The sequence below is a fragment of the Trichomycterus rosablanca genome, chromosome 25 (genome assembly GCF_030014385.1).
Source record: "Trichomycterus rosablanca isolate fTriRos1 chromosome 25, fTriRos1.hap1, whole genome shotgun sequence".
NCBI classification, from domain to species: domain Eukaryota; kingdom Metazoa; phylum Chordata; class Actinopteri; order Siluriformes; family Trichomycteridae; genus Trichomycterus; species Trichomycterus rosablanca.
Window position 1 is genome coordinate 11,578,931 of NC_086012.1, and position 16,267 is coordinate 11,595,197.

General features: G+C 35.1%; 2 protein-coding genes across 2 annotated transcripts; both read left to right on the forward strand.

Annotated features, from left to right (window-relative positions):
• The first annotated feature begins 2,756 nt into the window (after positions 1-2,756).
• Positions 2,757-7,874, forward strand: LOC134302734 (uncharacterized). Its single transcript, XM_062987925.1, has 4 exons — positions 2,757-2,812; positions 5,810-6,109; positions 6,234-6,491; positions 7,267-7,874. Exons 1-4 carry the CDS (start codon positions 2,761-2,763, stop codon positions 7,347-7,349), a joined length of 693 nt encoding a protein of 230 aa, XP_062843995.1. The 5' UTR covers positions 2,757-2,760; the 3' UTR covers positions 7,350-7,874.
• Positions 7,875-12,284: 4,410 nt separating this feature from the next.
• On the forward strand, positions 12,285-13,999 carry LOC134302810 (uncharacterized). The gene is made up of 3 exons (XM_062988019.1): positions 12,285-12,361; positions 13,158-13,454; positions 13,579-13,999. The coding sequence occupies exons 1-3, from the start codon at positions 12,310-12,312 to the stop codon at positions 13,977-13,979; spliced, it is 750 nt and encodes a 249-aa protein (XP_062844089.1). The 5' UTR covers positions 12,285-12,309; the 3' UTR covers positions 13,980-13,999.
• Positions 14,000-16,267: the final 2,268 nt, after the last annotated feature.

Here is a 16,267-nt window from a genome sequence, read left to right on the forward strand (position 1 = left end):
GTTACTGTGTGCCTTGAGCCCATTGAAAAGCTGGGCCCCACATTTTCTGCAATTAGGCAACATCCAATATAAAACAACATATAGTAATATAATGAAGCACACTTATGTTTGTATGTTTATTGGTTAAGATTTATTTTGATATTTTTGGGAATTTTGATCATCAGACATTCTTGGAATACACACACACACACATATTTGCTACATATACTGTATATCCAATAGGCTGAGTAACAATCACAATTGTCTTAAACCTTTGTCCAGATTTAAGAAAGTGGATCAATGTTAGTGGGTTTAATGTTAGAATGATAACATAACCCGTGTTAAGGGGGTCCCAGAACTGTCCCGGGGGGATCTAAGAGTAAAAAAACTGTACATACAGTAGATTTTTAACCACATTTCATCAACACGTTACACAATTGATCTTGTGTGTTTCAGGTGATGCTATCACTACTACAGGTGGATAAAGATACAATGAAATACACAAGTCAAAAGATAAGCACTCAGGCCAACTGTAAAAATTACTGTGGCACTTTTACACTTAAGACACTTTTAAATAGCTCCAATTGGCATGACTGGTCTTTGGACTTCTGGGAAAAAACCAGAGCACATGGAGGAAACACATGGTGTTGAGTGTATTGCAGGCATCAATTTTGGTTTTAAGAAAAATAAATAGGTCAAAAAATCTTGTTTTTATTGAATTTTATTACATTTTCCAGCTTCTCCAGAAATAGGGTTTGTAGTTTTGAGTAAAAGTGATGCTTTAGCTGTGTAATGCACCATAAAATGAGGATATTATTACAGTAAGCATGCAGATATTGGTAAATGTATTGACTACAGAAGAGAAGCAAGACGAGCATTTCTGAATTTATCCTGCTATCTCATGGTGGATTTTTTTTTTTTTTTTTTTTTTGTGTTACGCCAGGAAATGGTATTCCCCAAAATGTTCATACTATCAAAAATACTGAGTAATTACATTGAAAAGTAATGTGTTGTACAGCTTCAATTATTTTTAAAGCAGCTTGAATTTGTATATAAGCCTCTTTCTATACAAGCATAGATTTGTGTATAAAACACCTGATATATAACACATTCTGCTATATAGGTGCATTAAAAATTTAAGTATAACATGCATTGGTGTATTGGTATTGATGCTAAAATGCTTCAATGCTTTGATAGTATTTTGGTCTGTAGATCAGTTTGTTGCAGTGCACCATAACAATTTATTTGCCCCATTACATTTTCAGCATTTAGCAGACGCCTTTATCCAAAGCGACTTACATTACAGTTACAGTATATAGTCTGAGCAATTGAGGGTTAAGGGCCTTGCTCAAAGGCCCAACAGCAGCAACCTGGCAGTGGTGGGGCTTGAACCAGTGACCCTCTGATCACTGGTCCAGTACCTTAACCACTAGGCTACAGCTGGCCCATTACCCATTTTAGTTTGCTTATTTTTCAAACTAAACTAATAATAAATAAATAACTCAATAATAATATATATATTAATTAAAAATAATTCATGATTTATATATTAAATTAAAAGAGAAAAAAACAGCCATATGGAACAGAATAATACTAAGATGTGAAGTCTTAAGGTGGAAAACATTCAAGTTTCTTGAAGATCTGCACAACACACACAACAATGCACCCAAATTGATTTATGCCTAGTTCTGACTACACGATTTATGCCCTGATTTTCGCTCGGCGACTGGTCGGCGCTAGATTTGGCGGCTCGGTGATCGAAACTCGGCTCTCAATCGCTATGTGTGAACTACTCAACAACTCGATCGACCGAAGCGAGATTTCTAGCATGTCAGATATCTCAATCTGAGTTGCACAACTGGCAATGAGTGCTATGTCAAACAGCCAATGAGAATGCAAGATACGGGGTGAGGGGAAAAACAGGAGGAGTTGTAAAAAGATGGGACAGGGGCGTATTATAGTTTATATCTGAATACACCGGCACACACACAAGTTTTACAGTATTTCTGACCTGATCGTTCTCTACAAAACACTAACGTTGCATTGCAAAAAATATTTATTAACCTCAAACTCACTATAGAACAATCCAAGCCAAATCCACATTCATTTATTTTTTCTCTTTGATTTTACGCTGCACAAATGTCGTTTGGGAGACCAGAGCTCTCCTGCGATTCCAGTTGGTGTAGTGTGAAACCCCCTATCACCGATCTGTCGTGTAGTGAGAAATACACACCGACTTGAAAGACTCCCGATTACAAGAGATCCAGTTGTGTAGTGTGAACTGTACAGCGACCTGACGACTTAGAAAGTCGTGTAGTGTGAACTTGGCATTACCAATCTGGCACTGTCAAAAGTTGCCGCTTATACGAAACCGTCACTAAGGTTGTGGGAAAAAATAAATACATTTAATAAAAATTAATAAGATATTTTATTTAAAATAAGAAAGTGGAAAAACACCTATTGTGTTTCTAGTGTATAACATTAAGAGCAATATATGATATATTTGTAAGTGTTTTCGGATTCTGTTTGAAGATTTATGTGTCTGTCTATTTTTCGGCCTTTGTTATTATTATATTTTCTTTTTTGGTTATTATTGTTGTTTAACTTTTCATTTACATCTGCTGTATGTCTATATGATCTGATGTACAGAAAAAAAAAGAAAAACAACCAAAAATATGCTGAGGTTGTAAAAAAAGGAAATAAAAAGAAAGCTAACACATTTTTTACCCTCTGCAGTTCTTTAGCTTTCGTTTGCTGTACAGGAGAAGTGTTTGACACACGATGGCAACTGTGAAGCAGATAATCATTTTCTCCTTTTTACTCTCAGTTAAAGGTAAATCCAGTCTTTTAATTTGTTTTTTTTTATTATTATAAAGAGGTAAAATATATGACGTAATTTAACAAGTAATTGTTTTTGCATAGTAAACTGTTAAAATCTGAATATGTCTACCTCTAGAGAGGTTACCTATTCAATGAACATGTTGTTTTTTTAACTAGTGTTAAATGACAGTGTTTTATGACTTTTAGAAACACTTTAAAATGAATCATTTATCTTAATAAACTGCTGACAGGACAGATTGCTGGTTTTGATAAATGTTTGATACATTTCTTATTCCTGCTGCCCAACAATGAGTTTTAAGACATTTTAAAACAGATTTAATTTTAATTGTGTTATATAGTGATTTGGAATAACATTTAAATGTTACAATGTGATCTAAATCTTTCTAAAGCTGTGGCATTATAGACAGTTGACTTCTCTTTTTTTAATCCTGTGGGTTACTGGGAAATAAATAATGCACTGAAACCATCAACATTTAGTCTCACTTCTCACATTTAGGATAAATGGGGCAGGGTGCAGCACACCCAAAAGTTAACTTTCACATTCAACATGGTCCTGCAGTTTTAAGTTTATTATTTCATGTACAGATTAGATTACATTCTAAATTGTGGATATAAACAGGAAAAATCTACCATCAAACAATATATAATCATATATGCAAGCACAGTTTTGTTTGTATGTTTATTGATTAAGATTTATTTTGTTTATAGAATGATGTTGGTAACAACTAATGCCTTAAAATCATATTTAGCCTCCAAAAGCAATTGTTGCAAACAACTGAACAACCGAGTAACAACAATGTTGGAAACACACACACGCACACACATGTGCCACATATACTGTATATCCATTAGGCTGTGTCACAATCACTATAGTATTAAAAGCTTTGTCCAGATTAGGGAAAGTGGATTATAGACATTAACAAGTCAAAAATGTCACTTGGAGCCACTAATTTAGGTCACAAAATCATCTGTACAAACATTGCTGAAAAACGTGTCAGTGTCCACAGTCAGTTGTGCTTCACATCAACATGGGCTTAGAGATTGCTACACAAGAACAAAAACTATATATATATATATACTGGTGCTGGTCATAAAATTAGAATATCATGGAAAAAGTTGATTTATTTCAGTAATTCCATTCAAAAAGTGAAACTTGTATATTATATTCATTCATTACACACAGACTGATATATTTCAAATGTTTATTTCTTTTAATGTTGTTGATTATAACTGACAACTAATGAAAACCCCAAAATCAGTATCTCAGAAAATTAGAATATTACTTAAGACCAACACAAAAAAAGGATTTTTAGAAATGTAGGCCAACTTAAAAGTATGAACATGAAAAGTATGAGCATGTACAGCACTCAGTACTTAGTTGGGGCTCCTTTTGCCTGGATTACTGCAGCAATGCGGCGTGGCATGGAGTCCATCAGTCTGTGGCACTGCTCAGGTGTTATGAGAGCCCAGGTTGCTCTGATAGTGGCCTTCAGCTCTTCTGAATTGTTGGGTCCGGTGTATCGCATCTTCCTCTTCACATTACCACATAGATTTTCTATGGGGTTAAGGTCAGGCGAGTTTGCTGGCCAATTAAGAACAGTGATACCATGGTCCTTAAACCAGGTACTGTGTGCAGGTGCCAAGTCCTGTTGGAAAATGAAATCTGCATCTCCATAAAGTTGGTCAGCAGCAGGAAGCATGAAGTGCTCTAAAACTTCCTGGTAGACGGCTGCGTTGACCTTGGACCTCAGAAAACACATTGGACCAACACCAGCAGATGACATGGCACCCCAAACCATCACTGACTGTGGAAACTTTACACTGGACCTCAAACAACGTGGATTCTGTGCCTCTCCTCTCTTCCTCCAGACTCTGGGACATTGATTTCCAAAGGTAATGCAAAATTTACTTTCATCAGAGAACATAACTTTGGACCACTCAGCAGTCCTTTTTGTCTTTAGCCCAGGCGAGACGCTTCTGACGCTGTCTCTTGTTCAAGAGTGGCTTGGCACAAGGAATGCGACAGCTGAAACCCATGTCTTGCATACGTCTGTGCGTGGTGGTTCTTGAAGCACTGACTCCAGCTGCAGTCCACTCTTTGTGAATCTCCCCCACATTTTTGAATGGGTTTTGTTTCACAATCCTCTCCAGGGTGCGGTTATCCCTATTGCTTGTACACTTTTTTCTACCACATTTTTTCCTTCCCTTCGCCTCTCTATTAATGTGCTTGGACACAGAGCTCTGTGAACAGCCAGCCTCTTTAACAATGACCTTTTGTGTCTTGCCCTCCTTGTGCAAGGTGTCAATGGTCGTCTTTCGGACAACTGTCAAGTCAGCAGTCTTCCCCATGATTGTGTAGCCTACAGAACTAGACTGAGAGACCATTTAAAGGCCTTTGCAGGTGTTTTGAGTTAATTAGCTGAATTTGGGGTTTTCATTAGTTGTCAGTTATAATCATCAACATTAAAAGAAATAAACATTTGAAATATATCAGTCTGTGTGTAATGAATGAATATAATATACAAGTTTCACTTTTTGAATGGAATTACTGAAATAAATCAACTTTTTCATGATATTCTAATCTTATGACCAGCACCAGTATATATATTCTAAGAGGTATGTTTAAAGGATATATTCTAAGTACAGTATGTTTAAAGGACAAACATCGCCTGGATAAAACCAAGCCTGTGTTACATTACATACAAACTAAATTAGCATACCAATTCATTTTAGTACACTTGTTAAATTATTAATTTAAGTTCATATATTTGTGTTGCATCAATTTGTTTCCAAGCTAAACCAAAATATTTAATGCAACAATAATGGAGGCTATTTTTTTTTTTTTTACATCACTCTACATATTATTTTACAAAGTCTTGTTATAACTTAGTGAATGTATTTTACATTATTTTATGGATTATTATAACATAAAATACAGGGAAAAATATCACCATAATATAACTAAATGGGTTCTTGTTCTTTTTTACAGCATCCAGTGATGTGTACAAGCTGGTTAACAGTGAAGTTCAACTGGACACACAAGATAAAAATGTTCAGTTTGATCAATTCAGGTGGATGTTTAAGAGTGACAATATTCTGAGATACGACAGTGAAAGTGGATTCATAAAGAAATATGAAACTTATAAAGACCGGGTGGAGTTTAATACTGAAACACAGAGATTAACACTGAAGAACTTACAGAAGACCATATATAGAAGTGGACCATATATAGCAAAAGCTGAAAGTAACCAGGATAATATTGTGGCTCGTTACACACTGTATGTTTTGGGTGAGTCTTTCAGCAATAATGCCAAATCTCCCACATATTTCTCTAGACATTAGTACTGTTAGAGAAAACATCTGGTCCTGCCAGACTAGCTGTACAGTAATACATGTGTATTTGTGTACTGTAGATCCAGTGAAGAAACCAGAACTTACTTATCAGCGGAGCAGTGACTCCTGTAATGTGACCTGTTTAGGTCTCACACTCTCAATCAACTTTGACAAGAAAATCTGTGAGGAGAGTGAGACATTAACTGAAAATGTCTCCTATACACTTTCTCTCTGTGTTAATGGCAATCAAGTCATCTGTAATCATAGCAACCCAGCCAGCTCAAAAGTGACTTCGAAGGAGATAAATCAACTCTGCCCTCGTGAGCCTAAATCCAAAAGTAAGTACAGTACATACAGTGCATATAAACTGGTTCATAAAATACAAATTAGAAATTGTGTTGTGCAAAACCTTAGACGTATTATTTAATCTTACTAACATCCCCTTTAATCATTTTTGTAGACAGCTAATTGTTCGGGCGGCACAGTGGCTCAGTGGGTAGCACTGAAGAAGGTCCTGGGTTCGATCCCCAGGCGGGGTGGTCCGGGTCCTTTATGTTCGGAGTTTGCATGTTCTCCACGTGTCGTGTGTGGGTTTTCTCCGGGAGCTCCAGGGTGTTACTGTGTGCCTTGAGCCCATTGAAAAGCTGTGATAGGCCCCACATTTTCTGCAATTAGGCAACATCTAACATTAAACAACATATAATCATATAATGAAGCACATTTATGTTTGTATGTTTATTGGTTAAGATTTATTTTGAGATTTTTATTTATTAAATAATAATAAAATGTAAATTTTGTTCATCAGACATTCTTGGAATACACACACACACACACACACACACACACATGTGCTACATATACTGTATATTCTATAGGTCACAATCGTCTTGACCCTTTGTCCAGATTTAAGAAAGTAGATCACTGTTAGTGGGTTTAATGTTAGAATAATAACATAACCCATGTTAAAAGGGTCCCAGAACTGTTTTTTTTTTTTAACACAGGGGGGTCTAAGAGTAAAATACGGTTGAGAAACAGCTGATGTACAGTACAATACAGTAACCACATTAACCACATTTTATCAACACGTTACACAATTGATCTCGTGTGTTTCAGGTGAAGCTATCACTACTACAGGATCTGTTTGCCTGCTGAAGATCTGTATTCTGTGGGTCTGGTTCTCATGGTGTCTGCAGTGATCACCGTCCACATTAGAGAGAGACTCATCAAACCAAAGATAGAGCAACACAGAGAATAAACTGCTTTTCAATCTATACACTATGTTTATGTGCTTGTTAACATCTCTTTTCTTCCATATTAAGTGTTATCTTAACTCCTTTTACAACCTATCTGGGGGTAAGGGACACCAGAAACTGGTACCCTAAATCTACTTCCTCCATTGGGTATCCAAATTAAGCATCCTTTACTTTGGAATCCCAAGTCTGGACTTTTAAAGACCAGAGACCAAAGACAATGTACTCCCCTTAACCAAACACACACACACACACACATACACTCATACACATACACACCTGGAATTCCAGTGACCAGAAAGTGACTGATCTATTATTAATTCATATTTCCTGGTAATTTCTTCTTTAAAAATGCCAGTGGTGCCCCATAATTAATCTTAAGCTATTAATTGCTAACATCTTTTCTTCAACAATATACAGAATATAATGTGTTTATAATGGCTACATTTAAATAAACAAATACACCTGTAAGTTTGTGTCTTAACACTTGTGTAGTCTTAACATTCTTTATACTCCCCTTAGGGTCCTAGGGGTCAAAAATGACCCATCTTCCTAAAATAAAGCAGTTTATTGAAAATTTACAATCAAAACTTACTTTGCATATAGAAACCACCAAGTTAAAATAACATTAATAAGCCACAAGGCTTAGTCACATCCCTCCTCTTACTGCTAGTTGGTTTTAATAAACTTTCTGCTAAACCATTATTGTTTTATAAAGTTTTTTTGCCAGTCGCCACTGTGTGCCCTTGTTTTGCTATCTTTAAAAAAAACGATTAAAACCCCACCTTTTTACTAAGCACTTAAGTTGACTTGTACTTACTTACTAACACTCTTTTCCATTTCTTAAAAAAAAAGAAAAAACTTCTAACAGGTTTGAGCAGATTTGTGTTCTTGGACTGTTGTTTACTTAATGAAAATGTAAATGTAAAAAAAAGAACGAAGAGCCGTTTTTTGAACGGAGCCAAAAGATCCGGCTCCCTTCAAAGATCCCTAATTCCCATCACTATTATATCCCTCTACTGCACACATTTTGGTGGTACATGAAAATATTCCACATTATTTCTAGGTTTATTTTGGGACAATTTATTGATAAAATATATATTTTTATTTTTTTTTATTTTTTTTGTTGCCTAAGGGCAATGTTGTGCAACAATGGCACAGATTCTCAGAGAAAATGATGAATAAACAGATCATAATTAACTACTCAAAGACCAGTACAAAATCACAAAGTCTTTTAAAAAATGTCAACAAACAATTAAAAAGGAAAGAAAAAGCACTAGAAAGGTGTATTTTTTTGTAGATTGGTGTAGGTTTGTATTATGTGTGTTGTGTCATGCACTAAGACTTTGCTCATAAAACTTCAACAAGCAGTTCTTCTCTGCTGTGGTGTACGTTACACTTTTTGCACATAACTTTGGGCATTCTTATGCACCTGTATCCTGTATCTTCCCTTTTTGTCACAAATTATAGGCCAGTGTGAGATATTGTCCAGTCTGATATGTTGGTTAGGGATAGGTGCTCTGGGCCCCTGCTTCCCCCTCTTTTCCTAATACTGTTGGGAAATTCCACCACTGGGTCGCTCTCTTTTCCTGACATCTTACTTGTAATTGCACAAACTATGTGCAGATTGGAACTTAAAGGCATAAAGATGCATGTGGTCACTTCTTATGATGCCATTGTTAGCACAATACTATCTGTATACATGCTAACATTTCACTGGCTGATGGAGAAATGTGTAACCATTCAGGGGGTACTGTAGAGGCAAAGGTGTGTTTTCCATCAAGGGATTTAGGAAGAACTACTGTCTTCTTCTGACAAATTGTCATCTTGGTCTTCTTCCTCACTGCTGTCTTGAGTATATTTCCAGTGCCAACAAAAACACAATAATAAAACAATTATTGTCGCAGCTTGATGTTGCTCCGATATTCCTCAACTATGTTTTGTATGTTGTCTGCTGTATGAAATAAAAACCCTATCTTTTCATTACTGCTCAAACCTTTTTCTACACTCCATTCCTCCTCCATTGTCAGTGCTGTCTATCTCACTGTCTTCTCTATCAGATGACCTAACAGATTGGCTTAACATGGCGATCCTGTTCCTGTCTTCCATAAAACACCCTTATGTCCATTTTTTATTAAAAAGTATAAAAATAAGTTAATTTAAAGGAGAAGAAACATCCTAAAACGTAATCAGCAAAAACATCCTTGAAAAGTACCACTTACTGCAGAAAAAACTAATTTCTAAATATGCAATATAAAATAAACTTCATAAAACCCGACAGACGACTTCTTTACACCTTCATACACATGCACATATTTTTTTATTTACAGTCCAAGTCATTTTAAAATTGATTAATAAAGCAAAAAAAATCTCATGTTTTTCTTATACCATGTGCTCCTGTTACCATGTGTCAGAAAAGGCAGTCTCACCTTATTAACCCCTTGTTAGTCCGGCCTATTTTTGTGCATTTTCCGCCTGAAAGACATACCTAGTTTCTAAGGCTTCTCATTCAAAAAGTTTATAAGATAACACAAAAATTATACTTCAGTGTTATAGAAAACCCTTTAAAGTATCAGAAAAACACAGCCAAATGCCATGATGTTATGTTACAATGATCAAATGATGACAAAAACACCCCAAAATGTAGGCGCTTTTTACATTTTTTTTTAAAGCCAAAGTTTCAGTGAGTATAAGTAGGACTGCAGGTCTGCAGACCATCTACAGAACATATATAGAGTTGTAGTCAAAAGGGTTTTCTGTCACAGGCCCAAATTTTAGACCTCTAACTCATTCTGATTTTGAGTTATTGCACCTGGAGTGGCATCACACTTTACTGCTCTCCAAAGCTTTCCATAGCTTTCTAACTGACAATAAACAGATTATACTGCAGATAAAATGTGTAAAATGCATTATTTATACTTTATAAAGTCATTATTTATAACATTTGAGTGTTTTTTGGAGTGATGAACTCTCACAGTGAGCCAGTAAGCGCTCCCTTCCACCAGCGCACACACACATATACAAACCGCTAGATTTGTAACAAAATACATGCAGCCGGTTGAACTTTTCACGAACTGAGTCGTTTAAATTGATTCACACTGTATTATCAGCCCTAAGAGAAAAGTTTGACTCACTCTACTGATTCAGAAGCCCACATACCAGCGTGCGTAATGTGTATCCATGGTGACGGCTGGTGAAATACAGCTGTTTAGACTAATCCGAGAGGCTAAATGCAAAAAGTGGGGCGGGATATAAGCTGGTCCTCCAATCAAAAGCAAAATATGCTAATATTTTTGCATTTCTCCAATGAAAAACAAGTATTAGGTGGTGAGATGGATACTGTCTCTACATTGGCTGTAGTGGTATTGCGCAATCTCACAGCCAAACAGGGAACGCTATCTGTTAGAGTGAGGTTTTGTGATTACTGTGAGCGCTCTCTCATTATGATACGATCTGATATTCGCGTGTTATTGACTTATAAACTTATACAACATGCTTGTAACTATTCAAAATGGCCGCCGGTGTTTGTAAACATTTACAAAAAGTGGATTTTATCTGGAATGGAAGGACTAATGAACATAAATTTGGACTCAGATTGAAGATAAAATATCCAGGTATGTGCTGGTTTAGCTCTAATGCTTTTGTTTGATATACATTTGTCGCGGTGGTGTTGTTTACCGAGTGCTTGATGCATTGCATGCCATGCATTGATGGCAGAGCTTTATCAGATGTAAAACTTTTCTGTAATATTTTGGATGCTGATGTATTTGAAGTAAAACAAACAGCAGAAATGTGATGGTGAAGTTGTGCTGGCTTGTTTGGTATAAATGTTGTCGGTATGAAAGTAAGTACCGCAGTATAATATTACAAAATATAAAGGCTGTATTTCTGGCAGAAATTTTTCAGACCTACAATTCTTTTGTGTTTTTAAAAGAACTTATAAACAAAATAAGCTCAATGTTTACGTTGCTAAAAACTAGAGATTTTAAGCTATCAGAAGGTTCCTTGTTTACCATCAATGATATTTTGACGGTGTGACAGTATACAGAGAAACACAAACATAAAAATTCAAAGCCCGTTCACGGGCTAAAGACCACCATGGGGTTTTAACATGATGCTTGATGGTGAATCTCAAACTTTATTAGATTGTTTTTTGAATTTTTTTTTTTTGACCATTCTGGTTGGGTGCAATTATTAAAAAAAAAAAAAACCAGGCACTGGACATGGAACTTAAGAAAACTTTCTGTTGCCTGAGGGCAACGCTGTGCAGTAGAGGGATATAATAAGAAAACATATTTCCACCTCTGATTGCACTCTCTGGCTGTTTGTTAAATAAAGTACACAAAATATTAAAGAACCTCAATTCTTTTTTCAGTAAAAGGTTTTTGTTCATAAACAATAATATAATAAAACTACATTTATTCCTTTCACAGCACTCTCTGGTTTAAAACAAAGTGCAGTACAACATTATAACTGAAGAACAAATGTTTTAAAACTTGAAAACTTTTTTTAAATGTAATTACATGTTTTTAATTCACTTTTTCTCACTGCCTCTCACTTACTGCTGTTTCTTCCCTCAGTGTCTCTTAGTCACGTGACAGCACGACAGTAAAACAGTGGAGCAGGGAGGAGAAAAGTGAAAGAGCTGTACACACACACACACACACACACACGTCTGTTTATTGATAAAACTGGAAGAAAGTACTGAATGTACCAGACATTCGACAAGCTAGAAATCTCGCTTCGTTTGCCGAGTTGTTGAGTAGTTCAGTTCACACATAGCGATTGAGAGCCGAGTTTTGCCGAGTTGCTCCCGAGTGGCCGAATCTAGCCGAGCGAAAATCAGGGCAGAAACCGTGTAGTGTGAACCAGGCATCAGCTGTACATTGGAAGTGTTTAACACACGATGGCGACTGTGAAGCAGCTAATCATTTTCTCAGTTGTGCTCTCAGTTAAAGGTAAATCCAGTCTTTTAATTTATTTTTTTATTATTATAAAGAGGTAAAATATATGACATAATTTAACTAGTAATTGTTTTTACGTAGTAAACTGTTAAAATCAGAGTATTTCTACTGCTAGAGAGGTTAGCTTGTATTTATTCTTATTCCTGCTGCCCAGCAGTAAGTTTTCAGACATTTTAAAACAAATTAAATATTAGTTGTGTTATATAGTGATTTGGAATAACATTCAAATGTTACAACGTGTTCTAAATCTTTCTAAAACTGTGGCATTATAGTTCTAAAACGATGCACTTAAACCATCAACATTTAGTTTCACTTTTCACATTTAGGATAAAGGGGGCAGGGTGCAGCACACCCAAAAGTTAACTTTAACATTCAACATAGTCCTGCAGTTTTAAGTTCATTATTTCATGTACAGATTAGATCACATTCTAAATTGTGGATATAATCAGGAAACATCTACCATCAAACAACATATAATCATATATGCAAGCACAGTTTTGTTTGTATGTTTATTGATTAAGATTTATTTTGTTCATAGAATGATGTTGGTAACAATTAATGCCTTAAAATCATATTTAACACACACACATGTGCCACATATACTGTATATCCATTAGGCTGTATCACAATCACTATAGTATTAAAAGCTTTGTCCAGATATTTTACAAAAACTTGTCTTGTTACTACTTAGTGAACGTAATTTACATTATTTGATGGATTATTATAACATAAAATACAAGAATAAAATCACCATAATATAACTAAATGGCTTCTTGTTCTTTTATTACAGCATCCAGTGATGTGTACAAGCTGGTCAACAGTTCTGTTCGACTGGACACACAAGATAAAAACGTTCAGTTTGATCTATTCAAGTGGATGTTTAAGCAGGGGAACACTATTCTGAAATACGACAGTGAGAGTAAATCCATAAGGAAATATAATGCTTATAAAGACCGGGTGGAGTTCAATACTGAAACACTGAGTTTAACACTGAAGAACCTACAGAAGACTGATAGTGGACTGTATGAAGCAAAAGCTGAAAGTAACCAGGAGAAAATTGTGGCTAATTACACACTGTATGTTTTGGGTGAGTCTTTCAGCAATAATGCCAAATCTCCCACATATTTCTCTAGGCATTAATCATGTTAGAGTAAACATCTGGTCCTGCCAGACTAGCTGTACAGTAATACATGTGTATTTGTGTACTGCAGATCCAGTGAAGGAACCAGAACTTACTTCTGTTTACCAGCAGAGCAGTGACTCCTGTAATGTGACCTGTTTAGGTCTCACACTCTCAATCAACTCAAGCTTTGACAAGAAAACCTGTGAGGAGAGTGAGACATTAACTGATGGTGTCTCCTATACACTTTCTCTCTGTGTTAATGGCAGCCATGTGATCTGTAATCATAGTAACCCAGTCAGCTCAAAAGTGTTTTCGGCGGAGATAATTCAACTCTGCCCTCGTGAGCCTGAATCCATAAGTAAGTACAGTACATACAGTGCATATAAACTGGCTCATAAAATGCAGAGTTTAGGCAACCCTGACTACATTTTAAAATCATTTCATTATAGTCAGTGTGTGGACTTCTTTTTTTATCCTGTGGGTTACTAGGAAATAAAAAAATAGGCTCAAACCACCATCGTTTAGTTTCACTTTTTACATTTAGGATAAAGGAGGCAGGGTGCAGCACACCCAATACTTAACCTTCATGTACAACCTAGTCCTGCAGTTATAGTTCATTATTTGATGTGCAGATTAGATTTCCTTCAACATTTTGGATATAATCAGGCAACATCTACCATCAAACAATATATGCAAGCACAGTTCTCTTTGTAAGATTTCTTTTGTTCATAGAATGATGTTGGTAACAACTAATGCCTAAAATCATATTCAGCCTCCTAAAGCAATTGTTCCAAACAACTGAACAACTATGTTTTACCCTGGTTAAACAAATAATCATAAGTTGAGTTACAATCAATCGTGATACTGTACAAACATTGATGGAAAACGTGTGCCTTGGAAATCCTGCAACACACCTCAGAAGATTGACACAGACAACTGGGGTAATAGTGAAAGCAAAATAATCAATTTATTACTCAGCTGAGGACCAATCTTGTCATATAAACACTAGCACTGACATACGCTTTATAAAAGAGAAAGGTGACTGCCTCCCTCTCTGTCTCCTATTTAAACTCCTCTTTACTGCCCCTTCAGGCAAATTGTGCTCAGTAATCTAGTACAAGGTTAGCTAGTACAAAGAACTGTTCATCGTTAAACGTTCCACAACAGTGACCTGAAAGACGGGCGAATGTGCTTGATACAGTGTGTCCACCAAGGCCAGCATGTCTTGAACTCAACCTGAAGTATCAAGCAGTTACACTTGTGATTATTAGTCATGCTATTCTATCAAGAATATATGTTCATTAGTAAAATATTAAATTTTCCACTTGTGTCACCATCCACAGTCACCACTGGCTTAGAGCATTGTGTCCAAATTTTTATTATATATATATATATATATATATATATATATATATATATATATATATATATATATATATATTATTATTATTATTATTATTATTATTATTATTATTATTATTATGTAAGTTAATATGTTTTTGTTGCAACATTAAATTTTTAAGCTAAATAAAATTGGATTTTCAAATAAAATATATAGACTAGACACATAGGAGTGTTGTGTTAGGAAGGGCATCTGGAGTAAAAACTGTGCCAAATTAAATATCAATAATGAAACTGAAAGGAATCATCATCATTAAAACTGTTATTTTAATAATGTTCATAGTAGAAGTTGAGTTTCATTCTTTTTATTTAAACTCATGTTTTTGCATGTTATTTTATCTAGAAGTTATTATATGCATATTAGATTAGATTAGATTAGATTCAACCTTATTGTCATTGTGCAGAGTAAACAAATACAGAGCCAACGAAATGCAGTAGCATCTAACCAGAAGTGCAAGATAGAGATTATATACATATAATACACAGTTAAAGTGCAGAAGTGACCAGATAGGTGAAATAAGGAGACGTATAAGAATATTGAGACTATTAAACAGAATATTAAGACTGTTAAACAGACAATGTTAATTGTACAGTGAATAGACTAATATGTATTTACAGAGAAATGAAAGTGACTAGAGTGGCTACATGAATGAGAATAAATAAATAAAGTGAAGTATATAAGTATATTACATGCTCATTAACATTTTCTATCTCAAAAAGATGAACCATCACAGTTCAAACAACTTTTTTGGGTAATCATTATCATCATTATCATCATCATCATTATCATCATTTTGATCCGGTGTCTTCGTCGTCGTCGTCGAAAACTACAGCAGGGCAGGACAGCAGGTATTACTATTATTTGTAATAAATGTAAAATAAATAAATAAATACTGTAGTTTTAACGGTGTCTTAGTTGTATGACACATTACTCCCCAGAATAAAACAGAACCAGAATTATAATGTCGTAAAACAAAGCTAATCTTTATGATTTGTAACATTATTTTCCAGTCAAATTTTTTTTATTTTTTTATCTAAATTAAAACTGTATTTTTTATTGAAGTATATTTTAGAATAATTTTTATGCCAATTATATATTTTTGACAAAGCAACAGTTTATAGAACTCAATTCCTATTCTGAATGTTTCTGTGAGGTGGGATTGCTATAATTAGACAAAAATTATCTCTAGCATTACAGGTTTATGGCTATAAACAACTATTAAAGTACTGTGGTGTTGTAAGGAACATTTTCTGCTCTTTTACTGTAGGAGGCAGGACTTTATTAGGAACAGTTCTTGTGTGAGTTACAAAAGCACTGAAAAAGAGATCATATCTGAAGGCAGATTCCTCCCACTATGCTGAACAAACCCAAAATG